The sequence below is a fragment of the Pseudorasbora parva genome, chromosome 1, assembly GCF_024679245.1.
Source record: "Pseudorasbora parva isolate DD20220531a chromosome 1, ASM2467924v1, whole genome shotgun sequence".
Lineage (NCBI taxonomy): Eukaryota > Metazoa > Chordata > Actinopteri > Cypriniformes > Gobionidae > Pseudorasbora > Pseudorasbora parva.
The window spans coordinates 52,796,596-52,823,569 of NC_090172.1; the positions used below are offsets into that span (position 1 = coordinate 52,796,596).

General features: G+C 39.6%; 1 protein-coding gene across 2 annotated transcripts in view; it reads left to right on the forward strand.

The window, feature by feature from the left end:
* Positions 1-13,414: 13,414 nt before the first annotated feature.
* The window catches only part of ntrk3b (neurotrophic tyrosine kinase, receptor, type 3b), a 181,479-nt gene continuing 167,919 nt past the window's right edge, over positions 13,415-26,974 (forward strand). The window contains exon 1 of one of the 2 annotated variants that reach the window (XM_067445178.1): positions 13,415-14,026. In XM_067445178.1, the coding sequence (XP_067301279.1) occupies positions 13,779-14,026 (248 nt within the window). In that variant the 5' untranslated portion in view covers positions 13,415-13,778. The remainder of the gene's footprint in view (positions 14,027-26,974) is intronic. The other variant, XM_067445179.1, reaches the window with a different exon arrangement.

The window sequence follows — 26,974 nt, forward strand, 5'->3', positions numbered from 1 at the left end:
ATGTCTTTTAACAATTTAAAACGAAAAGTAATAGGCTACTCTCTGATTGTGTAATCCATGATGTGCATTTCTCTCTATAGGCGCGTTCACTACGGAGATGGTGGTCGTCAAATTATAAGCTAAAAATAACCCTGACGCACACTATGGTTAACCGAGTATTAACCGCTAAGGGCCTCGGTTAACGGTTAATGAAAAACTTGAAAACGTGCAGCCCTAGATTAGAGTGAAGGCATTAAGTGACGTAGTAATTGAGTCTTCCCAGCAGAACTTATGCTAGAGCTTTCATTTTTGTACATATTTTTTTCAGGATTATTTAATGGATATAAAGTTCAAAAGAACAGCATTTATCTGAAATATAAAAGTTTTGTATTCATTAAAGAAGCCTAAAAAAAAAAAAAAGTTTTCAGCATTGATAATAATCATAAATGTTTCTTGAGCAGTAAATCCTCATATTAGAAGGATTTCTGAAAGATCATGTGACACTGAAGTAATGATGCTGAAAATTCATCTTTGTATCATAAGAATAAATTACTTTTTTTTTTTTTTATATACTCAAATAGAAAAAATCTTTTGAAAAATATTTCACAATATAATAGCTTTTTTATATAACATACTTGGCTTTGGTGAGTTGAAGAGACTTCTTTAAAAATGTGCATGTGTTTCTGATCCATGAATAGTCTCAATTGTAATCTCAATGCAGTTCACTAACAGTCCAGACAAACAATCAGAGAGCCCGCTTTTTTTGAAAGGAGGGTCTTCATAGACCGGAACTAAACCGGATTATTTGTGTTATTCCTTGTGTAATAGCAAATTTACTCAAAAATTGGCTAAATCTAATCTTTAGGCCGAGCCGCACAGAAATGACTCAACTGATTTTTGATTTTCACTAGTTCCCGAGAAATATTTCTCCAGTGCTGACCTTGCCTGTGTTTGTTGGCGTATTTTAGTTCCAGACGTGTTTTGCTGGGAATGATCACATCTGAAATTATTAAATATAACATGCGGTACATTTTTATAAGATATCTTCATTTTGAGCTGATTCAACTATAGCATCTGTGTGAAAACACTTCTTCCAGTGGTGCAATGAGATGAGTGACAGGCACCTGACCCAGAGATGGGTTTGAGTCCTGTGTGGGCAGCCTATAAAATTGTGTAATGTTGTCATTTAAAACTATACTCAAAAAATAGTGTTTTGTTTTGTTTTTTTGTCTCTGGTAATCATTTTACTTACTTTCTTTTTACATAATTTAATTGTGGTCAATCAACCCAATATATATATTTAAAACTGAAGTTTACCTAAAACATTTGTTTTAAAACTACATTAATAATTTTTGTTGGCATAGCTAACTGGGCAGTGGATCTGTAGTTTTCCCTTTGCAAGGGACTGCATTACATTTAGGGTTTAAAGTGTTATTTTATGTATTTTACAGTAAAAGGAAATGTTGTAGTTAATGTTAGTGTTTGCTGTTCAGTTATGTTGAACATTTAGAGGAGTTTCTATAATGTTTTTGAATTTTGTGGTTACCATGCAGAATGATTAACTCAATTACATTTAATTGTATGCATTTGTTTTTTTTTTATGAGTTGAGGCTACACATATTTATTGGATGGAAATCCTGTTCTCAATTAAATTGAGTTTGTCCAATGAGTTATTTTTGGAGTTGCTGCATTTCTGCCTTAAAAAAAACCTCAAGTCTCTGTAAAATTAAACAAACCAAATGCCATGCAACAGCCTGTAGCACTGTAAATTGTTTAATCAAATGCATTGTGTTGCAAATGTTTATCCATGTGAATTGTGCAATGTTCAAAATTTTCCTAATAAAGTCCAATGTACAAGCACGCCACAAATGGCCATAAGGGGATTGGCCCCATAATTGCTGCTAGCAGATATATTTTTATTATCATTATTGTTATCAATGTTGAAACAGTTTTGCTACGAATTCTTAGCTTAGCTGATTATTTTCTTTATTTACAAGTTATATTACTTTACACAACAGCAATCACTGAATAAATGTTATGTATAGTGTTGTCATAAAATTGGAAATGTTATCATTGCTGCTGCATACTGTGGATGAGCATATGTCCAATAAAGATAGGATCACAAAAGGCTTTATATAGGGCAGAACATTTCATTAGGCAATAATGTCGGCTCTCTTACAGTATGTATATCTAATTTGTCTTTCTATTATTTTTCTGAACTGTTTATAATGCAATATTATACAAGGCTTGCTTAACTGTCGATGTGGCAACCTCAAACCCTGCGATCTTCTGAGCTTAAAGGGGGGGTGAAATGCTGTTTCATGCATACTGATCTTTTTACACTGTTAAAGACTTGGAATCCCATACTAAACATAGACAAAGTTTCAAAAGTTAAGGTGGACGTTTGATGGGAGTATTTCTTTGTCAAAAATACTACTTCCGGTTAGTCATAAGTTTCGGCAAGTTTTTTTCGATCATGCATCCCCTTTGACGTTAATGGGGGCGGAATTTCCTTGTATGGGCCTTACGGACAATTCTACCGGAAGCGCGTGAGAGAGAGAGAGGGAGAGAGCGAAAGCAACAGCCTACGCCCATCAAAGCGCTGGCTTGTAGGATGCTTGTAGGACAGGTGATGTGCACATAACAATGTCACCAAAAAAGTGCGTTTTTGGTTGCTAGACCAAGACAGTCCTGCACAGAATCCCCAAAACCCTGCGTTAAGGCAACAGTGGATGTAATTTGCTTTTCCGGATCAGCAACTGAGTTGCGCGAATGTTTATATCTGTTCGCTGCATTTCGGTGCCGACTGTTTCATAAACAAGGCCCAGCTCGACGCCGGATTTTCCCAATCGCCTAATGCTGAATGATGGAGCAGTCCCAACGTTAGAAGGGTGAGTGAGACTGCTTCAAATGTCTGTGTTTTTTTTAGTCCGCTTACTGTCTACACAAACCACGCGTACACACAAACACACGTGCACAACTGCACTTCCCACATGTACACCTTCAAAGACAAAAATACGACGATATAATTCAAGTATAAATATGTAAATAACACAAGCCGCTAAGCATATTATATAGTTAGTGTATAACTTGTACCACATAGAGACGTCCTGCTCTAGTCGTTTTTGCTGCTGCTCCTGTTCAACTGCAGCCTCTGGGTCTGATTCCGGATCATAGATGTATGGCTGTATCTGATTAAAAGCCATATTTTTATTTTGAATAAAGTTTTTTTCCCGCTGTTAGGGATGACACAGCTCGACTCAACATAGCAGCAGCGAGCACACGTCATTATTTAGCTCCGCTCACACGACACGCCCCCACCCGCTCGGCTTTTTTCGGAAAGACTCGGAACAGCGCATCTTTCTTATATAATTATTAAAAAAATAAAGACTTTTCGGAGATATGCAGGATGCAATGCTACTCTATAGGTACTCAAGATTGACATGACACTGACTGAAACTGAGTGTTTCACCCCCCCTTTAAGTGAGATGTATTATCCATTAGCCATGTGACCACCATGTGCTACATTTTTTGCAACTTGAATTAGACTAAATGTAGTATTTTTCATCACTGGGCTTCATTTGTGCATAGTAGCAATGTTTAAAACCACATCCAGTCAACTATACATTAGAATCACAATAACATTGATCAGTCTTGTTCGCATTTGCAGTATGATTCTACAGTGCAGATCTTTAAAATAAATAAGTAAATACAACCCGTTCTCACTCCCAAGGCGTCAAAATCCGAAGCATAGTCAAGTGCCTTCCGCGTCACAATTAAGACGCTAAAGGTGCCCCTGGGCGTCATTTTGCGACGCGCTGGGTGCTCCATTCATTACAATGATAAACCTTTGGCGTCATAAACAGACGCATTTAATTATTTGCGTTTATAAAAGCGGACATGATTTTATTAATATTTAAAGGCTATTTTTATATTTTGGAGCAACTAACTCTACTCCTACCCTAAACCTACCCATATCTAAACAATATAAAACACATAACAGGCAAATAAATGTACAGTCACACGTATTTATTGCAAAAACTAACCAAAGCAGTATAAAAATATTAACTCATGTTGCATTCCAAGTCTTCTGAAGTCCTACGATGTCTTCATGTGAAGAACTGAGTTGATCTTGATGTTTTAATCGCTGAAATGATGATCCCGCTGCCCCGTGAACGAACTCATTCATTTCTCATTCAAATAATTCAAAAGACTCCTGAGCATGACGCAATCGGTCACAAGACACACGAGAGCCAATGACATTTTACAATCAATGCTGACGTAATGACGCAATTGGTCACAAGACATACGAGAGCCAATGCAATTTCACTATGAAATCTCACGTAACGGGCGCCAATATTTGAAATTTGATTGTGTTTGTTGATGATCTTCAGCGGATGGAGATGCTGATCGCTTTTGGGGATTTTCTTGCAGTGGCGCCTCCAGAAATTTTTCATAGGGGTGGCCAGATGGGGCCACTTAAAATCTTGGGGTGGCACACCAAAACTAGAAACCATAATTTCAGAATTGTATTCTACTGGTGTAGTAAACCGGCCTGTAGCACGTCACAACACATAATTCCGCGTCGTCTTTTACTAAAAAATATTTTTTGACTTATTTACTTAACAGTAGTCTTCGTCTTCTAACGTTAACTTCTTTTGAAATTGTTGACTGACGGGCATGAGCTGACCTGTTGCTGTCTGAGCGCGCAAAGTTTATTAATAAGTCTATTAATTTATGAGGCTCTTCAGTTCAAATTATCCAGTACCAAAATAATAATATTCTTTATTTTCCAAGTTCATAAATGATTTTCAAAACTGATTTGAAAAAAACAAACAAACACAAAATGACTTATTTTAAATATAAAATATATATATAAAAGTCTTGGGCATGTCAAAGATTTGTAAAAACTTTAGCTTTGATGCATTGTTAGTTTTTGTGCAGCATCAGATTTTTCCTCCCTCATTCACTGTTCGTGGCTGTTTTTGCCCCATTGACTTCCATTATAGCCACATTTTTTGATTGGAAAGCCATGACACCATATAATCATGCATTCTTGATTGTTGGTGGTTTTCCCTTTTGGGAGGAGGTAAATGTGTATTTTTTACAGTTGATAACCAGGAGACACTATTAACCCTTTAGATAGGCCTGTGCTGAAGAAAAAGAAGAAGCTTAGTTTCTGGCATTTGTATAGAGTATAATAACTGCATATAAATGAGGGATTAAAAAAATGTAAATCTGATGCTGTACACAAACTAACAATGCATCAGAGCCAGTGTTGTTAGTAATCTTTGACATGTCCAAGACTGTGATAAAAGGTCAAAAAATATCCAGTCCACAATCACTTTTTATATTGAAAATAAGTTATTTTGTGTGTGTTTTTTTTTCCAAATCAGTTTTGAATCCGTTTTTGAAAATAATTTATGAACTTGGCAATTAAAGAGTGATAAGAGTGACAATGAAACAATGACAGCAGCTCAAGAATAAACATGGAATCAAATGTAAACTTGCAACAGAACACATTTTAAATTATTTTACTTTTGATTATTTTATTTATTTCTGAAGAACTCTTTAGTAGCCTGTATTGGTGTACTTTAAAGGGATAGTTCACCCAAAAATGAAATTTCTGTCATCATTTACTCTCCCTCATGATGTTCCAAACCTGTATGAGTTTCTTCGTTCTGTTGAACATAAAATAATATATTTTGAAGAACGTTTGTAACCAAATGTTTGCTTTGGGGGCAACATTGACTTCCATGGTAGGAATGTTTCTTCAATACATCTACATAAAGAAATGCATACAGGTTTGGAACAACTTGAGGGTGAGGAAATTATGACAGATTTTTCATTTTTGGGTGCACTATCTCTTTAAGCAGTCATTCTGAACCAGTAACCACTTTACTGACAATTCTGAAATTCAAAAATGCTTAATCCTCTTTATTAATTTACTATTATGACTATATTATTATGTAATTATTTGTCCCATTTTAATCTAAATATTTTTTTAAATATCAAACTGCTAAATGATAAATTGATAACATTAATAGGCTATAATCTAATTAACCGTTCTAATGTCTAGAAAAATAAGTCTGCCAAGCTCTGATAATGTATGGAATATTATATTATATTATCCATTAAAAAAACAATAGGCCTACCTTTAGTTCACGGATGTGTCTGTCATCGCACGCTTTCAGTCAGACAGTCTGAGACACTGAAATGCTTCTCTGCAAAGGGTGCAGTTTGTCTTAGGTTCATCTTAAGTTACTGGACAGACCCACTCATGATACCTTTTTTTCTATTCAACCCTATATCTGGAAATCCTCTTGCGTTCAAACTGTGGACGCGAGCTCGACATGTTTTTAAAAAAAGCGCGCAATTTTCCAGCGCATGTTCTCGAGACTCCGTCGCTATGGCAGCAAAGCGCCGCTAAAACGCAATCTTGTGCATCGGGTTGCGGGTTGATACGGGACGCGTCATTTTGCTTATTCTAAATATTGATTGGACTAGTACCTAGCGTCCCCCCCTAAACCTACGCCATGGCCAGCGGGGTGGCCAGTGGGGTGGCCAGGGGTTTGCCAGGGGTGGCCGTGGCAGTCGTTATATCCTATGTTTTATATCATGTTCAGACAAATGGGTAGGTTTAGGGATGGGATGGGGTTGGGTTACATGTTAAGCATTAGCCTACTAAATAGCGTAAATAAAATAAATGTAAATAAAATTATGCTTGCTGATTAAATTGAAAAACACACTCCAACATGTCATAATGGCAAAATTATAAACTAATACAATTTCACCATGACGATAACATTACCAGTGCGTCTGTGTATGACGCCAAAGGTTTCTCACTGAAATGAATGGAACACCCAGCGCGTCGAAACATGACGCCTTGGGGCACCTTTAGCGTCTTTATTGTGACGCGGAAGGCACTTGACCATGCTTCGGTTTTTGACGCCTTGGGAGTGAGAATGGGTTGCAACAACAGCAACATTTTGTCACATTTAGCTTCAAACTATGTTTAAAAAACTGGTATAAATTTTTGATGGCCACTTTTTAGCACACTTACAACATTATTTTGTCAACAAAGATATTTAAATAGTTAAATCTAAATATTAAATGTTAAATCTAAATGCTAAATCTAAATGTTAAGTCTAAATGTTAAAGGGGTCATATAATGCCATTTTTGTACAAGTTAATATGATTATTTAGTGTCTAAATTAAAAATTTGTAATACACTTTAATTAAGAATTCTATTTAATATTCTAAGAAATCACTCATTTAACCTGGTGCAAAACAGCTCTGTTTTCAGCAAGCCGTTTCTGTGCATGTGTCTTTTATGCTAATGAGTTTTGCTCACCCTGCCCCTCTGTTCTGTGGGGGCTTTGAGTGTGAAGCGTTGCTTGGACAACAGGAGAAAGTTTGACAACGCCAGTCTCTCAGGACACATCTGTACAAGTTCAACCTTATCAATTCGACATATCAGAGATATCAACATCAAAATGACTGCTGTGTTCATTATTACACCCAAAAACAGAACACCACAATCACTTACACGCCATTCTGCTCCAGCATATCCACAATGGCGGACAGCTTGCGCTCGCTCAGGGTGGATCTGAGCTGAAACGCTGCTGTCAATCAACAGTCGTGGGAGGGGTGTCCGAACGTGTGACGGCACACATCGAACGCTTGATTTCAGACAGGTGAAAACATAAAAGGAGATTTAAAAAAACACTTGATGGATTTTTATCATTATAGGATGGTTGTGTAAAGTCACTACCAACACACATTGCTGTATAATCAACTTGTAAACTAATTAACATAACATTAGTATAGGATTCATGTCAGTTACTTGTAAATAATTTACGACATCGATTTGTATCTTATTATTTGTGTAACGTGCTATACATGTATAGGCCATAAACCGCTTGTTGCATCAGCATTGGAATCACGGTTCAACCAAAATAAGATCAATAAATGTCTCAATTAAAAGAGCAAGTCTTTGTGCTTTATTTCATGTCAATTTTCCAAATCCATTACATGTTGATAAAGGAACATTGCTACCTTTTTACCTGAGGCTTAAAATCTGGTGCTATTACAGATGGAGATGGTCCAAAAGATTGACAGATAACCTCTCAGTCCGGAGAGGATGGCAGTTTATAATGACAGACAGTTCTCAAACAGGTGATTAGGAGGATAATGTGTAAGCCGTAAGACTGCCACATTAAATGGAGAGGCAATAATATATGGCAACATTTATGTTCAGAGAAGGACAAAGGCTGTATATGTGTCTTGACAGGTAAATGGAAACTGAAAGGCAGGAGGGGAAATATCTTTCTTTGAAGATGTTAAAAGCAATGAACATTCAATTGTGAAAAAGATTTTTAAAGCTTTGAGAATGTTTTTGAATCTCTTGAATGTTGTGCTTTGAAATACTTGAACAAGCCAGCCTCGCTGAATACACAGCAAATGCACACACAAACACCCATACGCACGCGCACGCACACACACACACACACACACACACACACACACACACACACACACACACACACACACACACACACACACACACACACACACACACACACACACACACACACACACACACACACACACACACACACACACACACACACACACACACACACACACACACACACACACACACACACACACACACACACACACACACACACACACACACACACACACACACACACACACACACACACACACACACACACACACACACACACACACACACATTTGTTTTTTGTGAAATGTGGGGACATTCGATATAGGCGTAATGGTTTTTATACTGTACAAACCATATTTTCTATCTACCTCTAAAACACACGCACGCACACAAAGTCACGTTAATAGAAAGTTGACCCAATTTAATAGTTATACTACACAGTATAACAAAATGCAGATATAATTTTACTGTAGCGTATACTCTACATTTTCTGACGGTTTTCCTTGAACAGGACTCCAGTTCATAAGCAAAACATGTTCACAAATGAAGGCACACTCTTGAGGTATTTTTACACCTCAAGTCAAAGTGGGTGGGTGGGTGAGTTGGTGGGTAGTTGTCTGGCTCATTCATTCATTAAATTACATTACATTTTAAATGTTGCTCATAATGGAGAGACCCACTCTCCAACAGGGGCGTAGCACCAAATTTTGGGCCCTGGGTACAAACCATCTTGCTGGGCCCCCGTACCATGTATGTGTATGTATAGAAAACTGACTTCTAAGCCCCCCCACCCCCCCCCCCCCCCCCCCGGTTACTCAGTACCCTTTATCCCCCCAGTCCCACGCCCCTGCTCTCCAATATATGTATATATGTGGTATATAGAGGCCACATTCATAAAACTCTCCTCTGGAAGGATTATTATGACATCAAAAAATTCCATGTTCTTTTTTAAAGTATTAAAATGTTCTTTCTTGCACCATATTGTCACTTTCTACTGTCACGGTTCACTGCAAGTGTCAAATTAATGCACAATCAATATGAACAATGCTTGCATTTTCTTTATACTTTATTTGGTGCAGCTCATTGGTATTTTATGATCCATACTGAGGACAAATCAGGCATGCAGTAATGGTCATTGAGAGATCTGAACAGAAACTAATTCAATGTGATCTTCACACTGAAAACAGTTCATCAGTAGTGCGATTTTTAAATAATGAGTCTGTATGCAAAATTCATTCAAGTATATAAAAATACCTGAATGCAAGTAAACTTAAAAAGCAACTATTTTTTGTTTTGTTTTTTTTGTTGTGTTGTCGGTCACCGCTGGTTTGACGTATCTATAAGTGGTGATGTGGTGCTGACAGACTTTAAGGCTGAACTGAAAGTGAGCCCTGCCCTTGTTTCAGCAGCTGATTTGACAGCTCCTCATAAATTACCCTGGGGCATTCTGTCGCCTCAGGTATGGCTCTAAAATATGAACGTACCACGCAGCCTCCTATTTATTTGTTCTTAAAAACCTCTGCCAGCAGCTGTCATCCCCTGTTGAGAAGGCAATGACAACACTGAATGTAAACCACAATAATTAATTTGATCTTTTTAAATTCCAAAATTTCACAACTTGGTTCAAATTGTTCACACAGTAACCTTGCATGCGACAATTTGATTCCTTTTGAATGATCTTGATTTGTTCCAAATGCATCGTTCCAAATAATGTCAGTTGACTGTTATCATGTCATTATAATGAAGGCATGTTCAGCAATATCTATGCTCTTGTTTTGTAATCTTTTACTTTGTATTTGTTTCAGTTCCTGTTTCCTCATTCTAGGGCTGCACTTGAAAGCTGACTTGTTGCCTCGTTGCCTTATCAGGCAAAGACTTTGCAGGCAGCGTTTGCGCATGACGGTACTCTGAAACTGATTTCAGACAGACTTCTGTGGCAGCGTAGCGGTTTAATTATCTACAAAAGAATAGAGAGAGCTTTGGTTTTAACTAAGGGAATATTTAATTTATATTTAACAATTATATTTAATATTTAATAATTAAAGCATCAAAAGTGGAAGACGTTGGTCAAAAACATACATTTACACACATACTGACCACCAAATCTTTTTCTATTTTTCCAGCTTAACTGTCACAGAATATAATAGATCTCCCTACATTAACCCTATCCCTAAACCCATTACAGAAATATTTTGTGTTTTTACATAAACATGTCCCCACAAGAACAAGGATTTTGAATATTATCTTTGTGGGGATATTTTGTCCCAAAATGTTGGGTTTACCAGCACACACAGACATAAACATTTATAAAGCATATTTTAGCATTTATAATACAACACAAGCTGCAGAAGTCCATTTTCCAGGGCTACTTTTGAACCTGGTTGTTTTTGCATTGATTGCTCTGAATTACTTTTTGGAAGGTAGTGCTTAAAACATGTAATGATCAGGGTGATTGCCTTGACTATACTTTTCCTGGATTTTAAGATTAAATGGATTTGGGAGGGGCAGGCCACAGTCAGTGTCCTGCTGATCAAATGATGTGCTTTAGTCTGGCGATGGTTTTCAGACCAGCACCAGTCCAACACGACTCCATTCAGTGATGGAGGTATAAATAAACGTAATTTCGGGAGGAGTACGCCCATCTAATCTTTCAATTAATATCAAGGTATAAAACCAGCAGCTTACCTCTTCCCCTTTTTAGTTTCTGCAGCATCCCTCCTCCTCCCCTGCTCCGCCTTTTGTACAATTTTGTACACCACACTGGTGGTGGTTGAGAAGAGATCCCTGACACGAGTGTAAAGCGCTTTGGGTGTACAGTATAGTACATATATGAAAGAGCTATATAAATGACTCATTCATTTATTCTTTTATTCATTCAATTTTGCCTGTTATAGGGGGGCAATCGGAGCTCGGGTAGAATATCCTCTCCATGCCCCTCTAAAGCAGACAGAAAGCCAAATCTGTTTACCACTTTCACTAAGATTATATGGGCACACAAACTCGTGAAATGAACTACTGTCAGGATTTACTAAAGTGAAAGACACAGTGAAAACTTAATGCTGAAAAGGCAGGGAGAGTTATTTAATTTATGGGACAAATGTATTTAAATTAACTATGCAAGGTGATTTAATACAAAACGCATTAAGATGTATGTCAAGATTCTGTAACTTGAAATGCAAGACAATTGACCCATTCAATGAACGAGCTCTTTGAGAGAAAACGCAGCGGGCATCTCAGAATCATTTTGCCGTTTATTTGAAAATGTGCATGAAGGGTAGATTTTAAACTAGTATTTCACTGATTTTGTTCATGCATTCAAAAAAAGCCTCTTTGGGATTTAAAATGTATTAAAATATGCATTTTCCTTATCGACTTGTTTGTCTTGCTTGCTCTGTTTATCTCTGAGTAAATGAGGAAAAACCCAAAAGTGTTACAACTTGCCCTGTTCGTCTCAACTCTCTGTTCAAAACAATTAGCACTCATACACAAACATACACGAGCACTCTTCCAGTAGCTGAGATTTCCCTTGACACTAGTGAAAGTGACAAATACGGTAACCCATACTCAGAATTTGTCAAGCATTTAACCCATCCAAGCTAGTGCACACACGTTAGGAGTAGGGAGTAGTGAACACACACACATACACACACACACACACACACACACACACACGCACACACACACACACACACACACACACACACACGAACAAAAACAACACACGTATATTTTTGTGACATATGGGGTAATTCCGTACTAGTTTTTATACTGTACAAACTGTATTTTCTATCCCCTTACACTGCCCCTATCCCTAAATCTACCCATCACAGGAAACATTCTGCATTTTTACTTTCTAAAAAAAACTCATCCTGTATGATTTATAAGCATTTTGAAAAGTGGGGACATGGCCAATGTCCTCATAATTCACTCTCTCCTTGTAATACCTGTCATACACACACACACCCAGTTTGTTGAGCAGTGGGCAGACATTTTTATTGTGGCGCCTGGGGAGCGATTGGGGGTTAGGTGCCTTACTCGAGGGTAACTCAGTAATATACTGAGAATTGATCTAGCAACCTTCAGGTTACAACTCTGACTCTCTAACCAATAGGATTTATACCCGACTAAAAGCCATTACCTATTATCTGGCTTAACCAATAAAGTGACTTTTATTTATGCAATAGTCAAGTTGGTTCAGTCACATTGTAAGAAAAGCTGTTCATTTTATGGTAGATACTACATGAAGCACTTTTTTTTAGGTTCAAGGAGTGTTTTAGGTTTAATAAAGTTCATAAATTGCATGTTGTCAATTACCACGCCAACAATTTGCACTCTTTAATTTATAAAAACAAGCAAAAAGCATTATGCACTCGCTATAGAAGTCTATAGCTAAAGTGATTGCACTAGAATAAATTAGTATTTATTTAAAATGTTTGGCTGGCCTTCTTGTGTTGACATGAGTATTTTAATAATATTATTAATATTTTTATAACTTTTTTGACAAAATTTCTTTTTTTCTATATTTAACACAACATCCTGACATATGTGAAATATGCTCCCCTTTCTTTGGTTTTACTTATTTCACTGAAAACACAATTCTAACTGCCAGACAAAATCTAGTTTGAATGTCAGTGTAGTTTTATATGGTGATATTTACATTTTAGTTCAAAGCCAAAAATAGGCTTCAAAATCCACTTTAAAAAAACAAGCATTTGTGTGATTGGACCTTATGCTAAATCCTGTGTGACAACTAGCCCCGGTCTTCTCTGCTTGAAAAATCAATTTACCGGGTAGCATGCTTACTAGAAATGTGAGCGACAGAAAAACAACGACAACACAGAGGGGGAAAAACCCAATCATTACTGAGAAAAAAAAAGGAAACAAATACAATCGATTTATAATATCCCTCCCCCGCGCAATAGTCTTACATAAAAGCCATTGTTGGTCGGGAATCAGATTCCTCCTCCTCCTCCTCCTCCTCTTGCAGGTGTCAGTCTTAATTCTGTCCAGTAGGTGGGACTTTATGCTCGTCATCCGGAGCATCGCCGCTTTCAGCAGTAGGCTACTTTCCTCCAGCTTGGACACTGAGAGCATCTCTATGATGGACTGTGGAACGGAAAGTCGTGGCGAGTTGTGGCATTTGCTCTTGTTCTTTTGATAAGGCGATTAGATTACGAGCCCAGTCTCATATGATGTTCCCAGGCTCGCGCACTCTTATGTAGCCAACGCTTTTAGATATTTAACACTCATATCTTCATCAGCGATCTTCATCATCACCAACCTCATCAGTCCTGGAAGACGTCGAGTCGTATTGGACCCAAAAGTCATGGATGTATGGTTCTGTTCGGCGGTTCCAGTGTTCACCTGGAGGCTTTTCTTTCTTTCAAGCATCTTCCAGGGTTATTGGAGCTCCATGCTCGATTGTCCACCAACATGCAGCTGTTCGCCCATTGAGATCTATTGCAATAAGTCCGACAGTGGAAATTTCTTCCCTTTACTTGCTCTACAAGATCCGGCGGGCAATGGCAGTAACAATAATGACATTGAAGAGCTCTTCAGGAACATCACGTCCATGTAAGTGCATGGGTTTCTGTGCGTCCCTCTCCTATACTGCGCAAAATGTAGATATATAAATATATATCTCCCCGCGACTTACTCATATAGTCAAACTTGGCTTCTGTATCAAATATGCACCATTGTATGAACTTTTATTTTGTATTATGCTTATTTCAAAACTAATTAGATTATTTGAGGATTCGAAATCTTTAATTCTCCTTAAAGGTTTTACGAGGTACGTTTTTAATACAGGCTATTATCAAACATTCTGGATATCAGTGACGGTATTACTGTTTGGCTGGTGCCAATTGTATGTCGTGCTTCTGCATTCATTAATGACCATGGCATGTAAGAACCTGTTTGCTTTCTCGTTGATTTAATCAATGCAGCCAAGTGTGTTTGTTCGTATTATTGAAGAAAACCTCCTTATAAACGTTCAGTATGAATGTGTGGTTAGCAAGTCGCTATTAGCTATTGTCCACTCTTCCCTCATTGCTCGAAATTGATTATTTGTGGGTAGCCTACACATTAATATTCATGTCTAAACATAAATCCAATGCTGTGACATTTATATTATAGAAGTGATTGTAGTGAAAATGTAGCACTAGTAATGAATGGTTTGAAGTGAACAGCAGTGCACCAACAGGTTACAGAGATTTCTTTCATTCAGCACTCTGGACAACTCCTACAATCTCTATAGCGCTGGGGGATTACATTTACAACCTTGATCTGGTCTAAAACTTCTATATTCATGTAGAACATGAGAGAAAGCTATCTTTGTCATTTGAGGTCGGTCTATCTTGCCGTCTGTCTGTTTGTCCTTTTCATGGCTGGCTGTACCGTGATACATGACAGTGTTTTTTTTCTTTTCTTTCAGTGCATGATTTATTTAGTTGCTGTCTCATAAAATGGAGGGGATCCTTTAAAGTTTCAGTTTTTCAAGCAAAGTGTCTGGTCTTCAAGTGTAAAATTCTGTATAAGAGCTGGTGATTCTTTCTCACTCAAGCTTTTGGAACCAAAATATTTTGTTTAGTCTGAGATTAAACTGATGCATTTAGTATATTTTTTGTACAGAAAAATATATTCAGCGTATTTATAATGCAACTATTCTCAAGTTTAAGTTAGCTAATGTATCTTTTATATACACGCATATGTGAAAAAGAGGATACCTCTTTTGTGATGCTCTTGCAATAGCATTTAAAACTCATCATATGACATACAAGCACATCATCAAGTTTTTATGAGGCCTTTTTTTGTGTGTTAAGTGGGTCAGGGCTGCCATTTGAGAGTTAAGAATAATGTCAGGGTTCGGCTGTTCAATGTGAAGAACCGTAACTATACAGTTGCAGCCAATGGAGTATCGGTTTAAGTTGTCCTTTAAAGGACATTTGTGCTCAATTTTTGCTTGTCTCTCTTGTAATGGTAATAATAGGGATTTTTGTTGGGGAAGCTGATCGTAGATCAGTGTAAGCGGGCTTCTCGGAGCCATCTGCGTGGGCCCCACTTTTACTGAGGAATATAAATGAAGCACCTTCTGAGGCAACAATCAAAAGACGCATTGATAACCTGTGGGAGCAAAGGAGGTTCAAAAAGGAAGTGCTTGAAATCTGGAAACGAGGCTCGGGTTGAGCTGTTTGAGCTTTTGAAGTTTGTTTCTAAGGTGATTGTATTTTAATTAGCTTATGATGAAGCATGGACACAAATAATAGTCATGTTAGACATGCTGTATAGAGAAAGACAGAAACTGCAGAAATGTTGGTATCCAGAAGCAGGATGGCATTTTTCTTTAATATTTCACAACAGTCTATCAAATAACTTTGATTGAAAGTATTTGGATTTATTTATAAACACATATTGTATTGATAAATTCATACATACATATATATATATATATATATATATATATATATATATATATATATATATATATATATATATATATATAATTCTTATTCTTGTAATTCTAATTAACTGTAATATGAATTTATACATCAACATGTATTTATACAATATTGTAAAAATAATTACATTTACAAGTAAATTACAGCAGTAACACTACAGTAATGAGAATAATTTAGTGGGAATCGCTGCTGAGAATAATGATAATTACAAGAAGAAGAAGGAAAAAAAAAAACTCCAAGACAGGAGGACAGGAAGGAAAATATCCAGACACATTATGGCAATGATAATTTTGAGGGAAATGTGCTGAATTCTCATGAAAATAATGAAATAACCCTGCAAAAAAACCTAATGGTTTTAAAAACTGTCTTCATTTATTTAATGCAAAATAGAATTGATTTTCCTTTTTCATTTAATATTACAGTAAAATGTGCCTGTACCAATTTTTACTTGAACGCTACCATGGCTCTTTGTTTAAAGAGTGATAATACACGAACAATGACGTGGGGTATTCCATCCGGTCTTACCAAATGAATGAAAATGAATGAATACGTTTGAGCTCCTTTTTCTTCCCTTGTCTAGTCTCACTAAATGGGTGATGGGAAAGAGTGCATTGGTGCTGTACAGAAACAGTGAGGATTTGTTTTTCACCAGGGCGTATAGTTCTGTTTAAAGTCTGCTTTTTCACCATAATCAGCAAACGTACCCAACAATGTAATGTAATAAAGGCTTGATTTACCCTGCTGCTTCTTTAATTGGAAATATGCCCATGTCATGCTCTGTCTGTGTGTTAATGGTGAGGTTTCTAGGTCAAAACGAGCACTATTCTTTATAATTATAGAGCCTTCTGATGGCTAAAGTTCATCTGAAGGAGCTGCAGTGCGTAATGCACCATAATGCATAATTATGTTGTATGATATGGATGTAGAGAAGCAGAAAGAAACTAGAGATATTCTGTTCAAATTGAGTGAGGTAAAATTGTATTACTTAAGGCAAAACACTTAATACTGCGAAAAACAGGTCACAATTTGACTTGCCATTCGTTTTGAAATGGCAACCTTTTTCTGAATATAAATGTTTAATTTAATTTATACTCTAAGGAAATAGTTTTTAAAAGGGTCATGAACTGCATTTAGTTAAAAAAAATCATTATATGTTACTTTGAGGTCCTCAGACTTTTACATAGAAACTTCTTAATTTAAAAGTAATAGGCTCTTCTATCCAGTTTTTGATCCTCTCTTTGAAACTCTCCACTTTGATAGGAAGCATTGAAGACCCACTGCTATGATTGGGTAACAGTTTTGCACAGTAAAACCAATTTCAACATCTCTGCCATCACACATGTTGAGTTGTTTTGAAAAATTCTGATGTTCACCATACATGTATGAGCCAGAGTCTGATCTCGAATCAGAAGACAAACCTCAAATACCAAGAATACTCCAGTCTGCAACAGCTTGGTAACTAATCATCCATATATTTATTCCTTATGTATTTGTGAGGTAGTATTATATTTTCTTGCATGGTCTTAGTGTTTAAACGAAGACGCTATAAGGTGTTTATCTCATTACATATAGCCGAAAAATATAGGGTACAATGGGACTAAAGACTCCACAGGGTAAAATGCTAATCATTACATATTCAGGTCTTTAGCGACCTGGATCTATATCTAACACGGATAGATCTCTACCTGTCACGATCATATAAAACTCTCCTGACATTAAAGTAACAATTACAGAAGAATAAAATAAAGCATGTTTAGAAGGGTTCAATTTAAGCAGATGTTTTATACCATCATCACTTTCCTCGTCTGAGTTCATTTCCCAGTACATTCAGCATCTGGCTCATATTTTCAACATCTTCATAATAAATATTTTGGTCACTGACAGCTTCTTAACCAGATTCACCATCAAGTGACAGTGACAATATTTGATTGCGTTCAGTACTTGCTCTGTAGTAAATCGCTGAGCCATTTCAAGTTTTGCTAATGATACGTTCTATTCGTTTGTTCTCTGTCTGTGGTATCTGTGAGTGAAACGTCACTTCATGATTGTGTATCAGTCTTTACACTTATTTAGTCATCAAATATTCAAGTATTGTTGTTGAGCAGAAAAAAAATGACTTACACTTATACACAGCTCTGCTCTTTAAAGGTGCACTGTAGTATTTTTGCAGTAAAATATCCAAAAAACACTAGGCCAGTGTTATATATTTTGTTCATTTGAGTACCTACAATTTCCCAAATGTGTCCAAATATTTGTAAATTGCGAGACAATTGCTATTTAAACTAAGGACCCAGGACGTTTCAGCATAGCGTTTGAGGAAGTCGCCTGTCAATTGCGTCATATCTGTGTTAACCTCGGTGTCGTGTTTTATTTGGCAGGAGCGCTTTACTCTTAGCAGTGTGAAGAACTGAACGCACGGAGTAATGTCATAACATCACTTTCAACACACTTAAATATATCTAATATGATAAACAGAACTGCATTACCTCATAATCATGACCGGAAAAGTGGAAATATTGCGGGCGCCCTGCGACTGTGTCCTGTCTCGTCATAATAAAAGTCCCGGTGCAATCGCTCCAGCAGCCGTGCTCAGCTCCACAACACTCGGTCCTGCTCTCCTTTACACTACAGTAACGTTAATAACCGCATGGATGAACATGATTTCTGCCCGAGTCCTATTTTCCACTGGCTGTGAGGTGAAGACCATATGTCCCAAGATGCTGCGCTCATACTTTGCGTCATCAAACTACGCCTATCAAACTATCAAACTAAATTTATTTTGAATAGGCGCCCTCTAGCGGACGGAACGTTGCATCTTCAACGACCCTATACAATTTTTTTACAACAGGCATTTTTTAAAATAGTTTTATTACATTTTTTGTTATATTGTTTATAAAACGGCTGATGTCTAACTTTAAAAAAATGAATGAAGAGGAGGATAGTGAATGACGCGTTTAAGGGTACCGCTAACGTAAACCACTAGATAGCACAAAAACCGTACTCAGCACTTTCCTATCCATGAGATACACGTGGAAATTTGTCTGATTATTGACGCGATCACGGGCAGCAACACAAAGTTGTTTTTTGCACTAATTTGATGTATTAATGTAAATTTAAGTAGCAAAAGAGAATCGCTGAATCATTGAATATATTTTGAGACAAAGGTCTTTTTAATGATGTTCAAGCTAATTAAAGCAACAGTTGTTCAATAACAAAAGAATATGTAAAAGTACCATATTTGGGGTAAAAAGCGCACCTACTGTTGGGACTAAAGCCACAATATTGAAGAAGATAATAAATATCTGGCTGGCTTTTCCATTTGTTGACATGACATGGCTAGAATCAGATGGTAAATATCATGTATTAAGTTGGGTGAGAGGCACGCTATCATATTTGTTGCTCGAGCAATCCTGTGTTTGCACCTCTCGCCTATTTACTCATATATGACATGCGCAAACGGTTGCGCTAAAAACAGTTCGGATAAAATCCGAAATTAGTTGTTTTAGGAGCTCGGTTTCAATAAAAGCTGTTTTTGGACTAACAAGTTAGATTTGAGCTCTGAAACGAATAAGATATTTGTATAGTACTCTGGCCTCTTATATGTCAAAAGATCAAGGACAATTTGGTTTCTCAATTCAAATTATTTCCATCGTAGTTTCTCTTCTGTAGGCTGTTTTGTATGTCTCAAGAATCAGTGCAAGGCGAGGACAGAGAGTGAAAAAGATGTGACAGTTGAAATTAAATGAGCAAAATATCTCATTAAAAACATTACATCATGAAATAATCATCCGGTAGCTGTAGCTGTAGGATGAAAAATGGAGGCAGACTTTTTACCTTTGGTGTCTGTTTCTCAAGGCAGTAAAACCAAAAACTACATAAATGCGGCAGCACCAGAATGACAGCAGCGACACTGCATAGATTTCGTCTGCCACCACAAGACTGCATTCAAGGCGGCATTATTCCACCATGAAATATTGAACACTTTGAATCCATGAACAAAATTCCTTTGATCCTCCTTTTCTAGGTCACATAAAATCCTACATGCCACAAATTCCTTACCAACACAACTATTTTTAGATCCAATTTAATTAATATTTTCTCTCTTTGAAAGCTTAATTTGTGCAAACTATGATAGTAATGATTGTGTTTTAAGCTAATAGGGTAAAGAGCAAAGTTTTGGAACTTGCTCACAAGACTATATTCACAAGACTTCACAAGACTATATTACAGAATGCATCATGGGTCTACCTGCTGCATAACATGCTTGAACAGATTTCAGCTGCAGTGTGCCAGAACCTTATGTATGGGTTCATATAATATCATGAAATGGAATCTGTCAGACATTCACGCTTTTCTTTTTTCCCCTACACTATGAGCCGAGTAGATATGGAGATTGAAATTGAAATACAGCAGAAAGATTTTAAATGGAAAACGTCCTATCCTATTAAAAGTGTGTACAGTTCTTGTCATGTGTGAGATTCTCAGAGGGCTTGGAATATGTGAAAAATAGATGTATGAAAATGTCTCAGAATCCGATTTGACATATATTACATGAAAAGTCTGCTGTCATTGTCGCTGCGTTTGATTTTATATATAAAATGTCTTAATTATTATAAGCCAGCCTCAAGCACCGTTCTGAGATGACTTATTTCAGTTATGCGTCTGCATGTATACTGACAGGTTTAAACCTGTCCACTGCCAATTTTAAAGCAGTATCCTTACTATAAAAGATCCATGCAAGTAAACAATTTGAAATGCTCTACAAAACAATCAACTCCTCGCACAAAGTGCACAGGAGACTCACACATAAAATTGCCCATTTGCCCATTATTGGGCATTATTTAGATGTGTATAATTTTAAATGAAAAACATTAAAATCTAGTTCAATTATATATATATATATATATATATATATATATATATATATATATATATATATATATATATATATATATTTACATTTGTAAAATAATATCTATAAAATACACAGTGCTTGGTAGATTACTTACAAATTGTAGTCAGTTACCGATTCCAAATTACATGATAAAAATAGTAAATAGTTAATAACGCAATCCATCACATTACACATTTAAGGTAATATAATCTGACTACTTTTCTGATTACTTTTAGATTACTTTTCATCTAACTCATTTATCACATTGATTTAAATAGGATAATCTTGCACCATACATTTTTATATAAAAATACATGGAGAAAGAATATTCCATTCTTTGTTATCAACAACATGAAGTGCATTTAATAATACATTATGTCAATGTTTCCCAGACTGTAAGATTGGAGAATAGAAAAGATATTAAAAAATTAAATTAATTAAAATGTCATGTGCATGTCTGCATGTCATGTGACATTAACCGACATCAGAGAGTCGTTAGTACTATCTTTTTATTGTTGTTATTATTATTACTGTTATTATTGACTTTATTATTGACTTTTTTATTATTGACCTAACTTATTAAATTAAAATCTCAGGGGGTGCTTCAAGTAAATATATATGGATGGATATATTAATCAACAGAAAACTAGCGATTGTTATATAGTTCAACACAGTTAGTCTTATTGTGTAAATCTTGTTTTTTATTTATTTACCGTGAGTACCTTAATTTACAGTGAGTACCATGATTTACCATGACTAATATTGATCTAGCTCACTGCAGTGTGAACAAGTGTCTCATAGTAGCTGTAGAGCGAACGCACGGATAAGCATTATCACATAACTTCCAACACACTTAAATGTATTTAATAAGAAGCGCTGCGTTACCTCACATACGCATGAGCTGAAGAAGCCGAAGCTGTTGTCTGTGGTATAATAAAAGTTCCACTGCTCTGGAGTCGTGTGTCGCACTTGTCTCTCATTAACAATCGGTCCAGCGGCCTCGTTCCGCTCCGAAAGCTTTCAGCCTGACCCTGCTTCATTCTACAGTAACGTTAATGAATCTTTAATACATTAGCTCATCCATGAATATGATTTCTGCCCGAGTCCTGAGTTCTTTTCCATCTGCTTTAGAGGTGAAGACAACAACTCCCATGATTCCGCAAAAATCAATGCACTGTCAAGCAATGCCTTTGTTTTGAATATGTGACCTCTAGGGGCGAAAAGTGCATATAGTGGCTTTAAATTACTCAGTAAGTGGTCATTAATGTGTTTGTCAGGAATTGATTAGATATGCAATGTTGAGAAAACAGAAAATAAGTGCCGTGATGAAGAGATAATCAGTGTTATTCACTTCACCGGTCATAATGTTATGCCTGATCGGTGTCAGCTGAAGTGTATATATACACTGCAATCAGACAAAACATTATGACCACTGACAGGTGAAGTACATATATATATATATATATATATATATATATATATATATACAGAGGTGGAAAGAGTAACAAAATATTCTACTCAAGTAAAAGTACTGTTACTTCAATGAAATTTTACTTAAGTACAAGTAAAATTACTGGTCTAAAAATTTACTCAAGTAAAAGTAAAAAGTAGCTCATTTAAAATGTACTCAGAGTAAAAGTTACTTAGTTACTTTTTTACAGTGGGGGTGGGGGACTCTTCCCTGTAGGGTTGTGATGGGATGAGATTTTCACGATATGACAACTATCTCAGAAAACATCAATTAAACATTTACTGTACCTATTATTAAATGATGGTAATTATAACTAGTTAAAATTATGTTAAATGAATGAAGATTGGTCTTTTTTTATTTGGTTGAACAAATGCTTTATTATAACAAACTTAAAACCATTTGCTTATTTTGTTTATCAAAATTTCAATAAAACATGTCTAATAAACTAAATTCAATAAATTATTATGAATTAGATTAACAACTTTTTATCATTAATTCGTTAATGTTTAAGAATAACAGAGTCCATATGTAGTAGACGGAGCAGCTCATTCACAGAGAGAGAACAAGCAGATCATATATTCATATAGCATTCAATGTGTAACGAGTAGAAATATAGTGTGGCCCCTTTAAGAGCTGCGCGGGCTCCCTGAAAACGGCTCGGGTTATGTATATAACCCTTGTTCCCTGAGAGGGAACGAGCACTGCGTCGAAACGCTTTGGGGATGCTCCCTAAGCATCAGCGAATCTGAAGCCTGAATAAACACTAGTCCAATCCGATTGGTCGTGCGTGATGACGTCATTGTGACGGCGTACCCGGAAGTATAAAAGGGGAGCCGGCGCATAATGGCGGCAGTTCTTTGCTCTGAAGCATGCGCTCCAGGCGTGCCGAGGTGTGGCGGTACGACGCAGTGCTCGTTCCCTCTCAGGGAACAAGGGTTATATACATAACCCGAGCCGTTCCCTTATCGAGGGAACTTCCCACTGCGTCGAAACGCTTTGGGGAACGAGTACCCACTAGGCCACACCGAGGGTAGCGCCTGTCCTAGTGTGAAGCCGGAACCCGGGCACAACTAGGGTTGGAGCACCCTCGCGCCAGGCGTCGCAGGGAGATCCAGGCTATAGAACCTGATAAAAGTGTGTGGAGTAGCCCACCCCGCCGCCTCGCAGATATCCTGCAAGGGGACCCCAGAAAGGAGGGCCACCGAAGAGGCCATGCCTCTGGTGGAATGTGCCCTCACGGCTACAGGTGAAGGCAAACTGCGCACCTGGTAAGCCATGGTTATTGCCTGGACAATCCAGTTACTGATTGTCTGGGTAGACGCAGGCAACCCCTTCTTGGGTGAGCCAAAACACACCAACAATTGTTGAGATCTCCTCCACTGTGCGGACTTCGCCAGATACACCCTGAGTGCCCTGACCGGGCAGAGTAGGTGAAGCCTCCCCTCTTCCGCCGTCACGTGAGGCGGAGGATGAAATGCCTGCAGAACCAAGGACCTGACCACCCTCGATGGGACCTTGGGCACATAGCCCGCCCTAGGGTGTAAGATGGCCTTTACTCCACCCGGGGCAAACTCCAGGCAAGTCGGCGTTACTGCCAAGGCCTGGAGATCCCCCACTCTCCTTAGAGAGGTAATGGCGAGTAGAAAGGCCACCTTAAGGGTCAGATTCTTAGGTTCTGCTGACTCCAGTGGCTCGAAGGGGGCCTCAGCCAACCCCTCGAGAACCACTGCCAGGTCCCAGGTTGGAACTCTGGACTGAGCCACAGGCCTCATCCTCCGAGCCCCACGGAGGAACTGTACAACCAGCTGGTGCCTACCCAAAGGCCCATCACCCAGAGGAGTGTGGAAAGCCGCAATGGCAGCCACGTACACCTTGAGTGTGGACGGGGTTAGGCCCGCAGAGAAGCGATCTTGGAGGAACTCCAGCACTGAAGCCACTGGGCAGTTAACTGGGTCCTCCTCACGCCTCCTGCACCAAGTGGAAAATACATTCCACTTGAGGCTGTACAGTCTCCTTGTGGACGGAGCCCTGGAGCTGAGTAAGGTCTCTACCACCTCTGCCGACAGGCCAGCCTCTAGGTACCTGGCCCCCTCAGGGGCCAGACCCAAAGGTTCCAAATCTCCGGCCGGGGGTGGAATATCGTCCCCGCCGCCTGAGACAGGAGATCCCTCCTCAGAGGAATCTGCCATGGATGACCTGCCAGCAGGGCTATGATATCCGAGAACCAAACTCGCGTCGGCCAACGGGGTGCTACCAGAAGTAGACTGACCCCCTGCCGACGGACCCTCTCCAGGACTCCCGGGAGCAGAGCAATCGGGGGAAATGCGTACAGACGCAGCCTCGGCCACGTCTGCACCATGGCATCCAACCCCAACGGGGCTGGATGCGTGAGGGAGAACCACAGTGGACAGTGGGACGTCTCTCGAGACGCAAACAGATCCACTTCCACTGGGCCGAACCTCTCGCATATGGCCTCCACCACTTCGGGGTGGAGCCGCCACTCCCCGGGCCTCAGCCCCTGCCTCGACAGGATGTCTGCTCCCTGATTTTGAACCCCCGGGACATACATTGCCCTGATGGACAACAGTTTCCCCTGGGACCACAGGAGGATTAGATGCGCCAATCTGCACAGAGGGCGCGATCTTACCCCTCCCTGGCGATTGAGGTACGCTACGACAGCCGTATTGTCTGTCCGCACCAGGACATGTTGGCCGCGGAGGTCCGGGAGAAAGCTCCTGAGAGCTTTGTAGACCGCCATCATCTCCAGGCAATTTATGTGCCAGGAGGAATGACGGCCCTCCCATGGGCCCCTCGCAAAGCGGCCGTCCATGACCGCGCCCCAACCAGTGAGGGAGGCGTCTGTTGAAACGGATTTCCGGCAACAGGACGCTCCCAACACTGGTCCCTGGGACAGAAACCAAGGTTTCTTCCATATGACTAGGGAACGAAGGCATCTGCGCGTTACCCTGATCATACGAAAAGGATTCCCTCTGGGGGAAAACCCCTTGGTTTTCAACCACCACTGGAGGGGTCTCATGTGTAGCAGGCCGAACGGTATCACGTTGGACGCTGCTGCCATGTGCCCCAGCACTCTCTGAAAGTGCTTCACAGTGATGGTGTGGCCTAGCCTTATTCCTGAGACCATCGCCAGTATGGTCTCGACGCGCGCGGGAGACAATTGTGCCCGCATCGTCGTCGAATCCCATACCACCCCTAGGAACGTAGTCCTCTGGGACGGCGTCAACACACTCTTGTTCGTGTTGAGTCTCAGCCCCAAGCACTTTATGTGGGCTAGAACGACATCTCGATGCCGAACCGCCATATCGTACGACTGGGCCAGTATGAGCCAGTCGTCGATATAATTCAGTACACGGATGCCCTGAAGCCTCATAGGAGCCAGGGCTGCATCCATGCACTTTGTGAATGTGCGTGGGGAGAGGGCTAGGCCGAAGGGAAGTACTCGATATTGGTACGCTTCGCCCCCGAAAGCGAACCTCAGGAACTTCCTGTGACATGGAAGGATGGAGATATGAAAGTATGCGTCCTTCAGATCTATCGTGACGAACCAGTCCTGGGACTGGATCTGACTCACGATCATGGGGATAGTGAGCATTTTGAATCTGAACCTCCTTAGAGACCGATTCAAATCCCTTAGATCTATAATCGGACGCAACCCTCCATCCTTTTTGGGAACTATAAAGTACCGGCTGTAGAAGCCGGACTCCCTGTCTGGCGGAGGAACATGTTCTATGGCCCCCTTTGCCAGTAAGGTTTTTACTTCTAGTTCCATTACCCGACCCCGCTCTGGCACCACTGTAGTCCAGGTCACCCCCCTGAACCCAGGGGGAGGCCGACCGAACTGCAGTCTGTACCCATTTTCTACAATGCGCAGGACCCATGTGGATACACTCGGAAGGCATTTCCATGCGCCGAGATAATCTACTAAGGGAACCAGCCTCTCGAGGCTGGCGTCGGGTGTTACACGAGCCTCGTCCCCGACCCCCTGAAGCGGTTGCCCGGCAGGAAGTGGTTGGGAACGAGTCTCTGTGTGCGGACGCGCCAGCTGCCCAGCCGCAGGTCTTCCCAGAGGCGGCTGGAGCAGCGTGCGTTCGCGGGAAATCGATGTGGCCCGAAGCGTCATAGACGGCGGGATTACCACATCGATTTCCCCAGGGCGCCGCGAAGGAAGCAACCTCGGTTGCCCCCTCGCGGGAGGGACCGCCCTGAGAAGTCCTGCCGAGGCTAGGACTTCTTTGCGGCAGCCTTTCGCGCCTGAAGGACGTTCCTCAGATCGCCCTTCGGAGCGGAAGGCTGCTGGTGAGCGCGCCGCCTCTGTTGCCAAGCTCCCGGAGGAGGGGCTCTAGAGGCGACGCTCTCCTTTTGCATCTGACGATGCGAGGAGGAGCTGGTAGGCGGCTGAGGCTGCCCGCTAGGGCCAGCCTTCCCGGGCTTAGAGCGGCGAGGGAGGTACTGCTGGAAGGCCGCTGACTGTCTCTTCGCCTCCTGGTGTCTGGAGACGACGGAGTTAACCGCGTCCCCAAACAGACCAGAAGGCGAGATCGGGGAGTCCAGGAGGAAGGATCTGTCCTTCTCCTTTATCCCCGACAGATTCAGCCAGAGATGTCTCTCCGTTGTCACCATAGCTGCCATGGAGCGGCCGATGGCACGGGCCGTCTCCTTGGTAACACGGAGAGACAAAT